The sequence below is a fragment of the Montipora capricornis genome, chromosome 4, assembly GCF_036669925.1.
Source record: "Montipora capricornis isolate CH-2021 chromosome 4, ASM3666992v2, whole genome shotgun sequence".
In the NCBI taxonomy this organism is placed as follows: Eukaryota; Metazoa; Cnidaria; class Anthozoa; order Scleractinia; family Acroporidae; genus Montipora; species Montipora capricornis.
In genome coordinates this window covers 225,679-244,307 of record NC_090886.1, presented here as the reverse complement: position 1 = coordinate 244,307, position 18,629 = coordinate 225,679, and the positions used below count along the sequence as shown (strand labels likewise).

The 18,629-nt window shown below is 37.4% G+C and overlaps 2 protein-coding genes across 2 annotated transcripts; one reads left to right on the top strand and one right to left on the bottom strand.

Annotated features, from left to right (window-relative positions):
- Positions 1-225: 225 nt before the first annotated feature.
- Positions 226-13,355, bottom strand: LOC138045039 (DNA polymerase delta subunit 2-like). The gene is made up of 11 exons (XM_068891391.1): positions 13,031-13,355; positions 9,718-9,842; positions 8,310-8,433; positions 7,586-7,715; positions 6,600-6,705; positions 4,632-4,721; positions 4,216-4,296; positions 3,617-3,774; positions 2,862-2,989; positions 1,757-1,858; positions 226-1,432 (listed from the first exon to the last, which is right to left on the bottom strand). The coding sequence occupies exons 1-11, from the start codon at positions 13,281-13,283 to the stop codon at positions 1,290-1,292; spliced, it is 1,440 nt and encodes a 479-aa protein (XP_068747492.1). The 5' UTR covers positions 13,284-13,355; the 3' UTR covers positions 226-1,289.
- Positions 13,356-13,642: 287 nt separating this feature from the next.
- On the top strand, positions 13,643-18,500 carry LOC138044380 (ubiquitin carboxyl-terminal hydrolase 1-like). The gene is made up of 5 exons (XM_068890901.1): positions 13,643-14,130; positions 14,944-15,009; positions 15,166-15,293; positions 15,482-15,967; positions 17,278-18,500. The coding sequence occupies exons 1-5, from the start codon at positions 13,741-13,743 to the stop codon at positions 18,164-18,166; spliced, it is 1,959 nt and encodes a 652-aa protein (XP_068747002.1). The 5' UTR covers positions 13,643-13,740; the 3' UTR covers positions 18,167-18,500.
- The last annotated feature ends 129 nt before the right edge of the window (positions 18,501-18,629 follow it).

The window sequence follows — 18,629 nt, the reverse complement described above, 5'->3', positions numbered from 1 at the left end:
GCTATTTACAAAGTGTGACAGAGATGAAGCTGGAATCTCAAACAATTCCAGCAAGTGGTGAAAGTGGGATTAACCCCTGACACAGCTGCATGCAACCATTGGACCACAGGGCCACCATTTATTTGCAAAATAATAATATTATGGCAACTCCAAGTAACATAAAATTGAAGAATAATTGTTGGTCTCTGTCATGCAAAGTTTAACTGATTTCACTCCTTAATCTGGTGATTCAATGACATTATTTTTATTAAGGTCACTTCTCATCAAATGCTTTCTTCTGTTTTTCATCACATTTTGCAGTTTCTATGTAACAATTTGTCACTTCGATGTGCTATTTCTGTTTACCATGTAGTAAGGCTCTAACCTTTAGGGAACATAAGATTGTTTTCATTTGTTTCCAATTACCAGTAGGTTATTTTCTTTGTTCTGTTGTTGCAATAATAATTTTATGTTGTATGGGAAGCTGTGTTGTGCCCAAAATATGATCAGATCTGCTCAAATGCTCCTTTGTATCTTTAATTTCAGAATGTTGAAATGATATAGAGGAATTCTCATTCTTTACTGTTTGTTTCTGCAAGTTTCCTTGATTTTTCATCCTTTGTCTTTGTCAATACTATTGCTCAATCAGATGTTATGAAAAACATCTCTCAGGTTCTGATTAGATAGTCTACATACATTAACAAGACTGAATTAATGAAATTAGTGATCCTGAATGTAAAGTAACATGAAATCGATCACTCTCTTTAATTAATTTGTTTCTTTAGGTGTTTAATGAACCTGAATTCATAAGTTAAAATATTGCAAAGAATAGCTATCGAAAATGATCTTTTGAATATCCTGGCATAAATATTAGGCCTAATAGTTTAAGTACTGTAAGACCCCAATCACTTTTCATCAAAGTGGTTTCTGTGAATGATGAAAGGGCTATCTAAAGAATGTTACAATCAAGTGAATGACTTAATGTAACACAAAATGAAACACATTTTAACCCTTTAAGCCCCGAGGGGTTCCCCATTGACGAGTACAATCGTCTGGCGTTAGACAGAGTAAAATCTATAAGTGCCATTTGGCACTATCGGGGCTGAAAGGGTTAAACGGGGACATAGTTTTTGGATGCTGTTAGCTTAACCCTTTAAGCCCCGAGGGGTTCCCCATTGACGAGTACAATCGTCTGGCGTTAGACAGAGTAAAATCTATAAGTGCCATTTGGCACTATCGGGGCTGAAAGGGTTAAATAGTCTCTATGCTCCTGTTTGCTATCTTATTTATAATTCTATCTCTTGTTCACTTTAAACATCGTCTTGCTGAGTCAATAGAGAAGCAGAAAAGTTCACTGAATGACACTTGAGTGTACCAAGATTTAACAACACACAGGTCTTTGAACTGGAGAAAGCAGGAACTGTCACCAACAATATTTTCTGGCCAGTTTCTCCTGAAAAAAAGGTTTTTTTGTGTGTCAATTATATTATTAAAGGAATATTTTGGTTTCAGCAGATTTGTATCAAAATTGTCAATCAAAATTCACATGACAAGATTAAAATCACTTCTTTCAAAACAAGTTGCAACACAGACTTAACCATGAAAACTGATCACAATAATATTAGTAATTTTTAGCTCTCCTGATGTGGTGTAGAGAGTTACTAACTGTACAAAAGCACACTAGCTCTAAATAATTTAGAGTGTGCTTTTGTACAGTTAATCTTGTTTAACTCTCTCTGACCCTTCAGTTAAAGCCTCATGAACTGAGCTAGCTTACCATGAATGACTTTGCTCTTGTATGTGGGCTGATTGCCAACAAAGTAAACATGAGGACATTTCTCCAAGATAAATGGGTCCTTGATATAGTAAGGGTAACAATCTAAAAAAAAAATATAGTACACGGTTGCTGCCCAAGTGAAAAAAATAATCTTGTTAATTATTTTCTCTTTTTGGTCAAATGTATTTGGACTCTGCAGCACTTCCCAGGGGTATCCAAAACACTAATCCAAAACTACAATCAGTTTTAGAAAGATGCCACAAACAACCAGGTTTGGAATAGTGGTAAGGACAGCTGCCTCCTACAGGTACCAATGTGTCCAGGGTTAAATGCCTACATTCAGCTTCATATATGGCTTAGTTTTTTGGTTTTCTGTACTCTGCTCCCAGAGCCTGCTTTTTAAAGTGTTATTGATAGAAAGGGAAATGGAACTGCAGTAGCTTAGGTCATCCCCTAAGGTAAAAACAGTAAATACAGCCACAACAAACGAGAGATTTAATCTTCCCATAGAGCAGAACAAAACCTCAGATAAAACTCTAAAATGAATACAACAATATCCCAACTTAACAAAAAAGTACCCATTTTAAAGTGCTTAAGAAATTACAAATTATTCAAATGTCTATGAGCAAATATACGCTAATCATGTGTCATGCCACTAAGTCATGTAAATACGTAGTCTTTGTAACAATAATTATATTACCAAGCCACTAAATTGCACGAGTAAGATAAATAATAATAATAATAATAATAATAATAATAACAATAATAATAATAATAATCATAATCATAATTATTATTATTATTATTATTATTATTATTATTACCTCTTCTACATAACCCATTGACCCCTGGGGCATTTGAGGTGTCAATGGGCTGTACAGTCAAAAACTAATGATGTCCCTCCATTAATTGTACAAACTCCAAAAAGACTTTCTCATGACCAGCGAAAGATGGAAACCCAACATTACTAGCCACTCCTGATTGTTTTCATTTGTGCAGTATATACTTTTAACTATCAAACGCAAAAGAGAACTAACCCTGTGCGCAAAGTAATATTGTAGGCAAAGTGTGCATGTATGTATACCAAACAATGCAGTGGTTTTACCGAGAGTATCAGGAGCTGTGGGTGCAATGTGACTCCAGTTCATGGTATGCTCTAAAATCTCCAGGTGATCTTCAAAGCTTGAGACTCTGTAAATGTCATGAACATTTTGTCCTGACGTTCCAAGAATTCTGCAAGCAAAAATAGTATTAAAAAAACAAGATTATGATGTGTTATCTCAGTCATGATACGTAAACAATTAAATTGACTCAGAAAGAGTTTTTGTAGCCAAAGAAAATAAATTATGTGGTTTGATCAGAGCTCAAACTTACCAATGTTTAGACAGGATTTTAGGGGCATTACTAAACACCAAAACAACGAAACAGTGAAACGTTGAAACGAAGCACCAAAACACCATGTACGACCCCACCATACATTGAATTATACTAACTGACAAAGGTTGGATTTGAGATCATAATTATGTTGTCGTAGGCCTAAATAGGCCTAAAACGTTATTGCTCCTAATTCATTGAGATTAAGATTAGGATTCAGATCTAATAATACCAAGATTAGGAGCAATAACTTTTTAGGCCTAATTAGGCCTAAAACGATGTTTAATTTCAAATCCAATCTTTGTCGGTTAGTATTCAATGTATGGTGGAGTCATACATGGTGTTTTCGTGCTTCGTTTCGCCGTTTCGTTGTTTAGTAATGTCCGGATTTTAGTAATTCGGTGAGTGTTACCATAATGGTAGAAATGTACATGAGATCAATACTTCCTAAAGATACAATGTACATGTATCTAATTTGTAAATTACCTTACTCCTCCAAAAATAGCCTCGTATGGATTAGTGACACTTTGAAAAGTAGAGTAAGCTGCAGCTTGTGGAAACATACATCGATGAAGAGGTTGTTGGGGAATTGAGTGATTTGCAGGATCAAACTCGCCTGGCATTATGTCTACTGGAACACAAGTCTGTCGGAAAAATAAACAAATAGGTTGAATACTGAAATAAAGCTCTGGAAAACAGAAAAATTTAATTCGTTCACTGTTTTCATCATCATAATACAAAAGAGAATACTTGATTAAAGACAATTTTACTGTCACGCAAGTAAAATGTAGTTAATGGATTGTGACAATTTTGTCCGATCCAGCACGTGCTGTTTTGCATTCAGCTTGTAGTTCTGGGGAGATAAGTGAGGTTCCTTTGTCACACAATCGTGGGAAGTCACACAGGCTAACCTAACGCAAGGCAGTGCTCCCCCATTAACGCCAACTGGAGTCCATGTTTGCTCATTACTAGTAGTTAGCACACAAACATAAAGAACAGAGACATTAATTGGAAATGCAGAGTTGCTTCCTGAGGCACATACCTACCAGTACCACCTATAAAATATAGAGCTTTGCATCACTTACAGAAAGTTGCAGGATAAAGTCATCCAGACTCTTGATTGCTTCCACACTGCCAGCCACTGCATTTCTAGTTAGATATTTTGCCTATTGATACAGAAACAGTTCTAATCAACTACAAAAACTGTACCTTTCAACATCAAATAACAGCTTCTGCAGACAAATTGCCAGTACTAACTGAACAAGATCTGAAGCACACCAAAATTTATATATTTACAGAAACAATCCAAAACGATAAGTTCTGAACAGAAATGCAAAATGCTCATTTTGACCTAAGCAGACAAGCAGTCCCAATAGAGTTCCCTCAAACATACTTATTAAACATTTTAATGTCATCAAGTTCTTAATTGTTAGTTTCTCAATACAATGTAGTTTGATTCATAAATGTGGGCAATTTAATTTTGGGAGTTGTTGAAAACTACCTTTGTTTCACTGTCCTTGGTCTGGGTACACTGACTCAAAGCATTACCAGCAATGATCACACGAATTATCCTTGAACAGGATTCCTGGTCCTAAACAACAAAAACCAACAAAACCTTCTCAGAAAAAAAACGTAGATGAGCTCATATTCACTACAATCATTGTTCACAAGGAATCCTGCCACTGGGACAGCCAGAACTTAGCAAATTAATAACAAATTTGTAATATAGAAACTGGAAAAGGTAACTGGTCGTAACCACAAAATTAATTAAGTTCTAAGTTAACAGAGCAAATCCCTATGATTATGACCCTTAAAGGCCCTGCACAAAAACTTAGTTGAGGAAAATCTACATGAGGGCATCTTAGCACAATTGGGGCCAGAAAAATCACTGTTAGAAAAACACATAATGATTTCAGAAGATTTCTTTGCATCTAACAATCTTTATTAATTTACAACCAGACAAAAAATTAGAAAGACATAATTTATAGGGTAAAGTTACACTAGAAATTGCTTTTTTCATGGAAACTACACTTTCCATTTTGAGTGCTTATAATAATAATAATAATAATAATAATAATAATAATAATTATTATTATTATTATTATTATTATTATTATTATTATTATTATTAATTATAATTATTTTGTAATTATACCTTATTTTGTATAGCAAAAATTCCAAGGTTCAATTTAAACCACTTTACAGTGACAATAAATTAAAAACTACATGTAGATTATTAACCCTTTGACACCCAAACCGGCCTGAACCAGCCAGACTTTGTCTAATGCCAGACGATTTGACTTGTCCATGGGCAACCCCCGGGTGTCAATGAGTTAAATTATGTACAAGAATAAAAGTAAATATTTAAAACATTTATCTATAACTAGGGGTAGAGTCAAATAATTAATCAATAACAATATTATGATTAATAGATTGTGGGGTAATTAAATATGTATGTCCCAATGCTAAATAAGATAATTAAAATACAATGTAGAGCTGTTTAAGAATTGACGCATGCATATAACTAAAAAATAATAAACGGTCTGCAGAAGAGACTCAAAAACATTTAAAATCATTATAAAATCTAGGGAGTGACTGAACTGACTGGGCATTAAAATTGATATCTTTGACATAAGTGCCTTTCTTAACAATGCGGAAGAATGTCTTGAAATTATTTCCTGTGTAATAGGTGCATACATTGTTCCATAGGATGGCTCCTCTGTGTCCAACTGAGTTTTTCAGAAAGTAGGAATTATATCACATATCATAAAATCAAGCACCGACTCAATAGCAATAACTAGACAGGATCAGGATATGCTTTGTTTGAAAAGCCAGGTTAATTTTAAGCCTTTGAATATAGAATGATATAGAAGAACATGATCAGATCATACACCTTATTTCAAAATGGCCACCATTTTAGTATTCTTTTGTTTCCATGCAAATTGGCCCTTATTGGCTCGCTTTCAAATGCAAAATTCAAAAGAATTGAAATGATTGCATGGATAAGTGTCCCAAAGGCCTTAACGCTGATATGTTTCCTGATTTTGCGAATGTTCCTAAAATGAAAAGCAGGATTTACAAATAGAAGCAACATGGTGTTCAAGAGACAAATCCTCATCTAGGGCAACACCTATATTACGTGTTTTTGTAGAAAATAAGATGTTATGAGCAGCAATTTCTAAAGACTCAATAGGAGGCCTGGGGCGATAGTTTTATCACCATTCACCTTCAGTCTATTCTGCACCATCCACCTATCGAGGAGGCCATAAAATAACAGCCTGAGTCCTGAGTCAGGTCACTTGGGCAAAGTGGGAAAATATTGGGCTTGTGAACATGCCCCATAGACCTTGCTGCACGCAGCCTATTTGCCATGAGCTTCAGGCAAATATTTTCCTACTTGGCCCTCCTACACAGTTAATAAGCACATACTATTTACTGATATATCTGCACTGCAGTACACGGAACTTGCCTGAACACTGCCAAGTTCCCCCGTCACCAGATCAGAGAACATTTGCAGACTGAGCAAATCCTGACTTTCATTTCCAAATCCAAGACCAGAAATAAGTGCTACATACCTAAACATCAAAGGCAAAACTAGGAGTTACTGTACACGATGATATCAGGTCTTTTTTGTAAGCCTGATAAATTATTGTTGCTATGAACGTCAAACTCGAAATAGCCTGTCATGGAAAGGGAGAAAGGAGGTTTAAGAGGAGTGTTAGGGAGTTGGACCATTTGGCTCTCTTTACCCTGCTAGCAAAACTTTCATTTTTCTTTGTCTAGCAGCTCGCAGACTTTTCCATGTTGCTTTTGGAAAACAACCAAATTGCACACATTTCGGTCGATGTTTCTTGACCAATGACGGAACCGACATAAAGGAGTTTTTATTCCAATTTTATCAGAAGCAATCCTGCTTTGTTTGCTCCATCCTATGTTTGCATTTGCTTGCCTAGGGAAACCGACAATACATTTATGAAAGCCAAATATGTCACATTACTTTGTCAAATTTTTGTTCTTGATAGTTTCAGGATGCAGCTAAGCACAATTTCTGACCCTTGAAAAATCCTTTCAACTGGATGGTCAATGGGAAGCTTTGTAAAGGCAGGGACTTGTACTGTGCCTTCTGGTGTCTGCTGATGCTGGGGGAATGTATGTTAGAGACCTCAGTGCAAAAGCACTTTTGCCTTTATCAGTGATCTCTGGCCTTATTTTGCAGGAAGTCCATTCTATTCCAGAAATTGATTATTTCACCAGCTGCCAATGCTAAGTGACAACACTGCATAGTGGCTAACAAACAATGTGCATTAGAATTTAAAGCTTTTCTTGCACTTGGCCCCTTTGACCAAGTTCCCTGCATTTTCCGTCCTGTCTGTGGTAATTATTCCATTCCCACATTTTCCTTGCTTATCAGAGAAGAAAAATGCAACAATGAGAAAACTGTAAGAACTAGCTTACCTGTCCTCACCCTGGGTTAGACACTGATCCAGGTTGGGTGCTGTTTGATATGGGAGACCACTGAAGCAATATTCGTCAACATGGAATTTGCCTTTATCAGTTGTATGCCCACACAGAGCTACAACACTTCCTGCAATTTGTTTAATAATTAATAATGTCACCTTTGATTTAAAGTGTCAATTGAGTGCTAGAGCACAATCTAAACAATACAAAATACAGATTCAATAAACAATGATACTAATACAATCTAAAGCAATGCAACAATACTTAACAGTATGACAAAAATCCAAACTAATAGTTCAGAGTCATGGAATTCTTTGAACATAGATATATTTAATCAGATCAACTAAAAATGTTGAATTGTAAAAAGTGAGGGGAAAATGAGGCACTTACAGAAGCTGTGGCTGGGTAAAGCATTATGACTGATAGTGCACTGCAGTGGATATCACTCACACACTGCATCCCATTGCTCCAGGTTTGAATCCCAGCATGTGCACTTCAAAAAGTCCACAAGCTTTCCATGAGTGCCAGTATTACTGGGAACAAGTTGTGCATGCAATGGGATTGGCAGGGTAGTCCCACCCCTGCTGTAATCATGGGAGAAGCTATTGAGAAAGGAGCCTTCATACACTGCCTTTGACTGCAGTTGGCCTCTTGCCTTAATAAATAAAATAATACTATATTTGTGACACACTGGTCAGTGAATCATCTTTTATCAAGATACCTGTTACAATTTTCCCAACTGGAACATTGCCAGTAATGGTCACTCTTTCTGATTCATCTTCTATGACAAGTTCATCACCATCATCTGCATATTTTTCCCTCAGTGGTTGCGGCATCAAGTTATGCTATTGGTAAAGCAAGGTTAAAAACAAATTAATCAATCGGGTTTTTTTCTGGTTACTTACATGTATTACCTTTGCCAAGTAGGCAGGGTTACTACTACACTGTACAGCTAACAGCAATACCGGTAACTGCATGTACGTCCACACGTACATCATTCAAACAACTATCAACGTTTGAAGGGGGAACATTAAGGTCTGTGGAATCCGTTAATTTTTAGTGCGGTATTTCGCAAATTGTAGTCTGAAAAGCACCACCTATAGGAAATCCGAGTATCTTGACATGCGCAGAACGTATGCGTAATAACAATAGTAGGCACCGTCCTTAATAATGAACAGTGTACAAATTTATCCTTTACTGTTCCACAGAGTTAACAAACAAGTGTTGTGTGACCGGGTCCAAGGTCTATCACTCTTATTTGAGAAGACTAGAGAGAACTATATAATTATACTGAACTATTGATGTTAACAGTGTAATGCACATAGTAGCTTGGCAATGGGTTAAGAGGACAACTGAAAAGTCAGAACCAAGATAAACCACATAATTTTTCTCCACAAAATGCAGGTAATTACAATGTACATGTAGATCATGCATGCCCAATTTCAATATCCAATATCAAGTGTCCCTTTTAAAGTCTAAGCATTTGCTACCTATTTCTAGCAAAAAGGTAAGTGCAAGCTAAGGTTTATATTATTATTTTGGTGAGGGTAAATCTACTTTAGGACTGGAGTAAAGAGGACTCTGAGAGGTTAATTGTTTGTATTCCCAGATGCAAGTGACGTTGAAATTGGGAAGAAGAGCAAGGAGACACTTTCTGACGCTTACCAAATCGCAGAGCATCTATGTAATTACCGCTATTTCTGGACATATATTGGAGATAAAGAGCTTCACTCCTCAGATGTTCTTGTAGCTCAGTGGGTAAAGCATCTGACTGGGGTCACAGAAGTCAAAGCTTTGAACTCTGCGAAAGACTCTGATTTTTAAGTTGTCCTCAGTTGTTTGCAAGCCAACCATCACCCGGCAGGTACAAAACAAAAGGTCACAGGTCATCGTTTACTAATAAAGAAAGAATCCTAAACATTCATTAGAGCTAACCTTTGGCCTAATTAGGCTTAAACAAAGCTTTTAGGCGTAATGTTACCATTGGTAAATGGTTAGCGTTGTTTCTGTATTGGTAAAACAATGACAGGTCTGTGACCTGTGTTTTATACCTGCCCAACATCAGCCAGGTTTCAATAACAGTTAGTTCATTGCATCCTGATAGCTGTGCCCTAACAGCCTATACCTACCTCTTCACTGATTTCCTTTAGTATATTAGGTTTTAGTTCCATTTTTTTGAACAACGTCCCTATCACAACACATTTTTCATCTCCTTTCACTTCTGCAAGTTGCTTCTTTAACTCAAATTTCACACCTGCAAAGATTCAACCATCGCTTAATGGAAAAGAAATATCATTATTATAAAGGCAACCTGATCCAAGATGAACAGAAGAATTCTGATTGGTTCTCTGAGCGGTCCGAATTTTGCAATATGGAACGCTTAGATGGGCCGGTCACAAAACAGCATAATTTTATATAGATTGCCAAATTGTTCCCATTTTCTGTTTCCATTTTCTCTGACATAAAAAGGAATATCCGAGAAATCTTTTAATTAGTCATCTTGAAGTTCCAGAATGAATTTTACTTTCCAGAACCATTACCAGAAGTAGGCAAAGAGGCAAGACTCAAGGAATAGAACCCTGTGCAAGTGAGCCAATATAATCACAGGCGCCTAAGCTCGCCATACGATTTTGCAATGCATAACTATTATGCACCAGTCATTTGAAACCCCCGCCCACTCGCCTCCCACCAATGTGGCCCGGCTTCGATTCCCAGACTCGGCGACTCGGCGTCATATGTGGGTTGAATTTGTTGATTCACTTCTCTGCACCGAGACGTTTTCCCCAGGTACTCCGGTTTCCCCTCTCCTCAAAAACCAACATTTGACTTGATTTGTGTTAATTGTTAATTTCAATTTACAGTGTACCCAATTAGTGCTTCAGCGCTAGAACGACTAGACACTTAAATAAAGTTCCTTTCCTTTCCTTTCACTCCTTGGTCAGCGGTCTTCATTTTCGCGCCTCATAATAATTTTGCCCCCGGAAGGGGGGGGGGGGGGGGTACTTTTAGGAATTTCTGGGTGGGGATGTGCCGCTTAGCCTATACCAGAGCTAGTTTCAGCTGGATTTTGCTACCCTATACTAGAGTAAACTCTCCAAATCACTCCTATCCTAGAGTAGCTGTTTTCCAGAAACTGAGGTCACTAGTACAGTCTAAAGCAAAGCAAAAACAAAACAATATACCACAATCACTTCTTTCTTAAAAAAGGATTTATTTATACTTGTCCAGTAATGCCGAGCACGTACGTATGCATTATCAAGACAATAAATTGTTTAATTTTAACCAGTATTAATACCACCGATTTCCATCTGAATTCAGATTTTTGACAGTTAATAATATTCACTAGCGTTTTATGATGGTCATCTATCAACGCTGTTGAGGCTGAGTCGTGAAAATTTAAACTTGCCGATTTCACTTTTTTATATTTTTGAGTAGCAAGTCATGGTTTCTTTAGTCTAGATAAAATCTTCAACCAACTGGTCAGTTTCGTGAAAATGATACTCTATTCTAGACTCAAACGCTCTGATTTATATACCCTATGCTAGAGTAAACTGCTTGAAAACCATACCCTTCACAGCGGCACATACCTATATAGCCCATATATGGCAGAACCCCCGCGCCCCCCCAGAAATTTTGCACACATTATTGTCGCTTTCTTGACAAACTCGATCATGGATTCCGGTTAATTTTTTCACATTTTGCAAAGCGTATTAGCCATTACTCTAAATAATGGTCAGTATTTGGCATCACTGTCTTGCAAATATTCTTTATTCGTTATCGTGGAACGTGCTTCTGGACAGGACTAATTTTCTCCTTTGATTTTATGATGACTGATCGACGATTAGCGCACGTGAATAGGCCACTTCGAAAAATACCTTAATACTCTTTGTTTGTCCCCCCAAATTTTTCATAAGCATTTTTTCCTGTTTCTCTTGGGACTAACAATGGTCCAAGAGAAAACAAAAACAATGCTTACTCAAAATGTGGGGGGACAAACAAAGAGTATTATGGTATGTTCCAAAGTGGCCTATTGTGTTAGGGTTTTTCACCCTTTGATCAGTCGAATCAATTAACTTTTATAGTGAGGCGGATCACATTGTATGCAATAATCAAATATGAATGAGCTGAATCAGTTGAAACAATTTCAATTCCTGCTATTATTTGTGCGATTGACACTACTGTGATAGTTGCCCCTTGTGTTTCATTGTCAATTAATCCAGAAGTATCAATGAAACTACTACAAAAAAGATATTTTGACATTCTCATTGTGCATTGAGGAGCCTTTGCAAGTTATTTGCTGGCTCCTGAAAGATCAATCTATTTATTTCATGGCTGCCAACAGTGTCTTTTAACCAGTGTGTTTCGCTTGGCACTGATAAGGTGTTTTACTAATGGAGTACCATGTGTTGAACAATAGGGGCGGGGGAATGCACCACTCACTTTCACTTGCATAAAAAGTGAATGCCCTGCTTAAGCCCGAATGGGAGGGTGCGGGCGTTTCAAATGACTGGTGCATTATGTAATAAGAGGTTTAATAGTGAAAAGAGCTGAAAGTTAAATTACTTTAAGTCAAAAAATTTGTCTTTTTCTTGCATTAACTTTCCCTACCTCACATACGTTGTTCACTACTGTTTTGTGTCGATTCACAAGCCATTTTAAGGCCGTTTTATCAATATAGTGAAATCAGTACTTGTTTATATCCTCTTAAGCGAAGCAAAGGCTGCACACTCATCACGTCCGGAGCCAAACATCACTCTACAATTTGATCTCCTTTCACAAGCAGAAGTCCTCAATCCCAATAAAATTTCCATTTCCATATAGTCGAATGATATTCACTCCACATACATATCATTTAGTGCTTGCTCGTAAGAGTCATGAAGAACAAGAAAACCTGAGAAAAGTTCGAATTCATCAGTTTAGCAATCGTTTCATCCGTGAATGAGGGTTCGCACCTACTGAGGCATTATGCAAGTCAATAAATTTCAGATGAACCAATCAGAGCAGCAAATTTTGGCTCGCATAATGCCTCAGTAGGCGTGAACCATCATCCACAAATAAAAAGATTGCAAAACAGCTGAACTTTTCTTGGATTTTCTTGTTCTTCACAACTCTTATGAGCACTAAATAATATCTATGTGGAGTGAATATCATTGGGCTATAAGGAAATGGTAATTTCATTGGGATTGAGGACTTTTGCTTGTGAAAGGAGATCAAATTGTGAAGTTTATGGACCAAGTAATAACTTTGCAAAAAAAAATGGAACTAGCACTTATTAAGTTCAATAACATCTATATACTGGACTGGCATAGATTTGGTTATGAAAGTCAAACTTAATCAATTAAGCTTTAACAACACAAAAATTAAGCACATAATTAAAGTTTAGTCTATAATAAACAACTTATTGATAGCTGCAAAGATCAGGATTAAAAATGATTTACAAACCCCACTTTCTCCTCGCAGCTGCAGCCAGCTTTTTTCTCATTGCCATGATACGCACTGCATATATTTGTGCATATTGTCTAGTAAAGTTTCTCTCCTTCAACACAAAGCGGTCGGATTCATTTGAATACGAGCAAGTTGCTCTCTCAATTCTCTTATCAAATAAATCTTCTCCCTCAGGAAGAAAAGGTTCAGAAAGAAGTCTTTCAGCTTTCAGCTCGGTGGTTTTTACATCTACACTTTTCGCACTGAACATTTTGAAGCAAATCTATTCATCTGAGCCTGGAAAAAGTATACTACTGTACTTTCAAGGAAACTGAAGTCGCCATTTTCTCTATTCCGGGTGACTTTTCGCGCCAATTTTAAAGGGAACACCGCTGCTCTGCTCTGGACGAACACAGGCAGGCACTACTACTTCATATTGAGAAAAAGCTGCGACAGTAGTGTAGAAAGTTAAAGAATTGTATATTTAAATAATTCTGTCAATGAACGTTTGAAGAACCGGACAGATTCAAATGGTGTGTTATTTTTCCAAGGGTTTTTTTCAGATACATAATTCCCAGGCTATCGCCTTTTTAGTTCGCTCAGATAGACTGGGCCCGAAGTTATTCTGCCAAAAAATGGCGGGAAAATGACATCGCGGTTTAGTTTTCATCGAGAATTTTTTCTTTCATGCTAATCGCGTCAAGAGCCAACTTTAATATCTACAAAAAATGCCATCCGTTTCTGAGTTCGATTCCCCACCGTCGAGTCCGAAAAGCCCACCTCGTAAAAAAACGAAATTTTCTTTACATCGGAGGAAAAAGACTGTGAGCTCTAGCGATTGCGATCGTGATAGCAGAAGAGACAAGTTGTACCCGATCTTTACCTCACCAGCAACTCGAAATGTCAGTGACGATGAAATCTTCGAGCCACCGAAACCACCGGCGCCATTTGCGGGTCTCATAAATCATGGAAATATTTGCTATGCAAACGCAATTTTGCAAGTGTTAAGACATTGCCCTGGATTGACCGACTCTGTTGATCGCATCGATGCCCGTGTGGCAGAGCTTTATCCTAAATGTCCTAAATCACAGATCGTGGAAGCAAAGGACATCGAAGGGGTAAGTTTGTTCATCTATTTCATTTCTTTCGATTTATCTCCTGATCTTCCATTTTAAATGATGTTTGTTGCTACGCTGTCTCATGACTTCTCCTTGAACTATTAATTTTGTACATTTCAATATCATTCCAACACAAACACGGTTTTGTGACACAAGTTGAAACTGCCATGAACTTTAATATAGTCGAGTGACCGGTAGGTACAATGTGCGACAGCCTCGTGTCCGAAGTCATCGTAGTACCAAAACAAAAACAACCCTGACCCTTTGATTTACTAATGAGGCCAACCTTAGGTAAAAAGACACAATGCTCAAGGTTAGCTTTCTCAAAAATTCTGAACTTCTTTCGTACATTGGTAGGACATCATCTGTGAGCCGCATGTTTTTTTCTTGCGGCAGGTACAAAACGCAGGTCACAGGTCACAGGTCATTGTTAACCCTATGCAGGAAGTATCCTAAACATTCATAAAAGCTAACCTTAGGCCTAAAAACTTTTCTTTAGGCCTAATTAGGCCTAAAATTAGCGTTTATGAATGTTTAGGATACTTTTCTTTAGGCCTAATTAGGACTAATAAGGCCTAAGGTTAGCTTTTATGAATGTTTAGGATACTTTCTGTTTAGGTTAAATAATGACCTGTGACCTGTGCCCTGTGACCTGTGACCTGCGTTTTGTACCTGCCGTTTTTCTTGCCTTGTATCAACACTAGTCAGAGGAAGTAGAGGGGGTTCACATATTTCATCATGAGCTAGAATACAAGTTAGTGCTCAGAATCTCTCAATGTCGTTTTTATGACGCTGACAGAATGTTCATTCCAGGTTTCAAAGGAAGTGGAAGCAGGCAATGGCAGTAGTGGTAGACCTGTTGCTTGTGAACTTAAACAGGTAAGGTATTTTGTCTTTTCAGATTACTCTTTCCCTCATTCTTGGCCCAGCCACTCCAGAGTTCTGAAATCACATGACAATAAATGCCTAGCCTTTAATACATTGAATGGAATATTTATTTATATTTTTGCTAATAATAACGATTTAATATTTAAGCTTTTCAGTGAAATGAAAGACCTTGAAAAGAACTACAATGAAAACAAAGAAAATTGTGAGCATCTTATACCAAAGAAAAATGCCCTAGTTCTTGCAGCAAAGCCTTTGGATTTTATGGAAATATTCAGGTTTGTTTTCCTGTCTGTTTTTTATTTCTTTACTAATGAATTTGTAAGTCATCATACACTGTAGCAGTGCTTATATTATACAAATGAACCCACCAATTCCAATCAGTGATCAGAGTTAGTTTTAATCCTCGGCATAAGTATGCAAATCCAAAGTTCTAACCACTAGAGCATTCAATTATGTTTTTCAGGAAACAAAATCCAATGTTTGAGGACAATCTCCAACATGATGCTCAGGAATTTCTATGCAGTTTACTTGTAAGTCTTCAGGACACAGAAAAGGAAATAAAAAAGAAAATTGACACTGCAAGTCCATACTCCAGTCCTTTGAAAGATTTATTTCATGGGCAGCTCCTTCATCAGACAAAATGTCTAACATGCGAAGATGCTAAAAAACGATTTGAAAACTTCCAAGATATCAGTGTACCAATTCAAAAGGAGGTGAAAGTAAATGATCCAAAGACATTTTCACCAACCCCTAAGAAGGCTCAAGACACACAAAGCCTCTTGTGGGCCTTGTCGCAGTTTGCCACAGTAGAACATTTGACTGGAGATAACAAGTACTTCTGTGAGAATTGTCTCACTCACACAGAAGCCGAGATCTCGACAAGCTTTGAAAAGCTTCCTAAGGTTCTTACAATTCATCTGAAGAGATTCACTGCCAACGCACTATCAGGGTGAGTATTTGAAAATCTTTTATATCAGCCTGCTATCTTGCAGGTCTCAACAAGATGCCCTTTAACTGTACCTTTCACAAATAAGGTAAAAGGACACTTTCAACCAATAGTTTGGCTTTTTACTGGTGCTTATCATGTTTGCAGTGACTGAGTTAGTGGGCCCTTAAAAACAAAAGTAAAGAAAGAGAATCCAACTCGGCTATTCACAACACGGGATGTGAGCATTCAACTTGGTTAGCAGCAAGAACCAAAACCGTTTATTGGAATTTGAAATACTGAGATCTGAGAAAGTACCAACGTTGTGCTAAGTGGTGACGTATGTCTCACATGACTTTCTCCAAGTACATGTACATGTATTGTGGAATGTTGAAGAACCTGCACACTTCTTCACAAAGAGTAAAGGATGAAGCTTCTTGTACCCAAGTCCTGTGTTGGTCGTAAAACTCTCTCACCATTGGTGGCCAACCTCTCACGACCAAGGAGGAGCAGGTGTAGCGCAATTGACTGGTGTGCGTCTTTGACACCCAGAGGTCGCATCATCTTTTTTCTTCAGATTTTGACAGTGTGTTCGCTTAACACCTGACCGGCAAAAATTTGAGCTTTAATGATTTTTATCCAAAGGCTTTTTGGATTTCACGGTCCGCCATTACTCATGTTCAAAACTGACCAATTAGACCTCAGAGGGTTGGATCTAGGGAAAAGTGACGTCATTTACTCACTAGCTTATTTTATATGCAAAACACGGGTTTAAAAATCTGAAAGCCCGAGACTCCTGTGCTGCATATTGATTCAGCCGCGTACACACGCATTGCATTCCTAAACTAGCGAGTCTTTGACGTCATTTTCTCCTCGACCCAGCTCTCTCAAAATTTTAAAGTTAGTAATAGCAGACCAAGAGATAAGAACATTCCAGTTAAAATAAACAGGTGTCTTTTTAAAATCAGAACTTAAAACTTTGGTCACTTAGTGTTTGGTTAACATAGTTTTGAAATCCAAAGAAACAGAAGAATCGTTTTCTTGGTCGTACTAGCACTATAAATACCCATACACCCTTAACGAGGGAGGTGGTAGTAGGGCACTCCCTCAGCTTCCACTGGTACCAGCCTCGTAGCTGAAGGACCTGACAACCTTCAAATACAGGAACTTTACGTTTACCTTGCATTTACTACAATGAGAGTCAAAAATTTCCTTTTGAAATTATTCATATAAATCAGTCAACTATGAGATAGAGAAAAACTGGGTAATCTCACATCCAGGATCACCTTACTGAAAAGTAACTATAATTACTATTGTCTACTATAATTTCATAGGTTTTCTGGGTATGTGTCCAAGATCAACACAAACCTTGCAACTCCAATGGAACTGGTCATCTCTGAATGGTGCTCAAAAACATGTGCTATTTCCAATCCAACCTACCATCTGTTTGGCATTGTGATGCATAGTGGTATGACGTCATGCAGTGGACACTATCAGGCATATGTAAAGGTGGCTACACCAAACGACGTAGATTTCAATAACAATGGACAGACAAATCATCATGACAACTGTCAGAACAGAAATGACAACAAGGTTTATGCCAACAGAGAATCATCTGGAGAGTGTAATAATTGCAAAGAAAGTGTGCCAAATGGTACACCAGTGGACTGCAAAACATTCTACAGGAATGAGTCTGATAAAACAGATGACAGTGACATTCCCTCACCACAAAGATCAGCTGAGAAAGCTAACACAACATGCATTCCTGGGATCACTCGATACTTCCTGCACCGAACAAGGAAGTATTCCAAACTGGAAAACAGTGAAGATCATGAAGGCAGCTTGCCAACTGGGGATTTAACAGGTGGCATAAGATGCAGGCGTCACAGCACACCCAGCTATAGCTTTAAGGGATTAAGTAAGTCCCTAAATAAAATACAGAATTTTCAACATGGAGGCTTGTTACCCAGCAGGAACCCCATAAGGCAACTGAACTTCCAGGATTGCAGAAAACAATGCAACAGTGAAGCTGACGATCCTAGTCATGATAAACAGAAGCCATTAATTTGTTCACTTATTCCAGACACCCATTACCAATGGATTCATTTTGATGATGCGGAAGTTGCAGTACTAGAAGAATGTGATGTCACAGCATTGTTGTCATCATCAGAGTCATCGTTCACTTCTCCATACTTGTTATTTTACAAATTAGGCGAACCATAACACTTACAGGACGTGAAAAACAGCCTTCTTTTAGTTTGCAAAAAGAAAGCTTAGCCTTGTTGCTCAAGCCATCCCTGTTGTTTCACTGCCATTTAAATCTGGAATTTAGATTATTGTTGCAGTAGGTTTTGATGCTTCTTAGATGAATTAAAATTTTAAACCTGCTCTTTTCAGTGGAGAAATTTAAGGCAAAGGGAGCAACATTGTAGCAAATGCTGTGCTCATCTTTTTCCCCTCGTTGTGTTTGGGTAATGAACATTTTAATTTTGTGATAATAAAGTCAATATTATTACAGTATATACACAAGGTGAAGTGTGTTTGAGAATAAAAAAAACTGAGATCATACAAGTTGACTTTTCCATGTGTTCTCTTGCTGTTTCTCTTCTCCCCTGTGTGGGATCTTTGGGTGTATTCTATCTTTTTTTAGATTATTTTTAAAAAGGAAATATACAAAAAAAATAAT

What these genes read in the sequence shown, in the direction of transcription:
- LOC138045039 (XM_068891391.1), bottom strand. Translation starts at nt 13,283, where the DNA reads ATGTTCAGTGCGAAAAGTGTAGATGTAAAAACCACCGAGCTGAAAGCT. An exon ending in GGGAACTTGGCAGTGTTCAG is followed by an intron (nt 4,722 to 6,599) that starts GCAAGTTCCGTG and finishes TTTGTTGTTTAG; the next exon opens with GACCAGGAATCCTGTTCAAG. An exon ending in GCTATTTTTGGAGGAGTAAG is followed by an intron (nt 2,990 to 3,616) that starts GTAATTTACAAA and finishes TTTTGCTTGCAG; the next exon opens with AATTCTTGGAACGTCAGGAC.
- LOC138044380 (XM_068890901.1), top strand. Translation starts at nt 13,741, where the DNA reads ATGCCATCCGTTTCTGAGTTCGATTCCCCACCGTCGAGTCCGAAAAGC. An exon ending in TTGCTTGTGAACTTAAACAG is followed by an intron (nt 15,010 to 15,165) that starts GTAAGGTATTTT and finishes TTAATATTTAAG; the next exon opens with CTTTTCAGTGAAATGAAAGA. An exon ending in GATTTTATGGAAATATTCAG is followed by an intron (nt 15,294 to 15,481) that starts GTTTGTTTTCCT and finishes TATGTTTTTCAG; the next exon opens with GAAACAAAATCCAATGTTTG.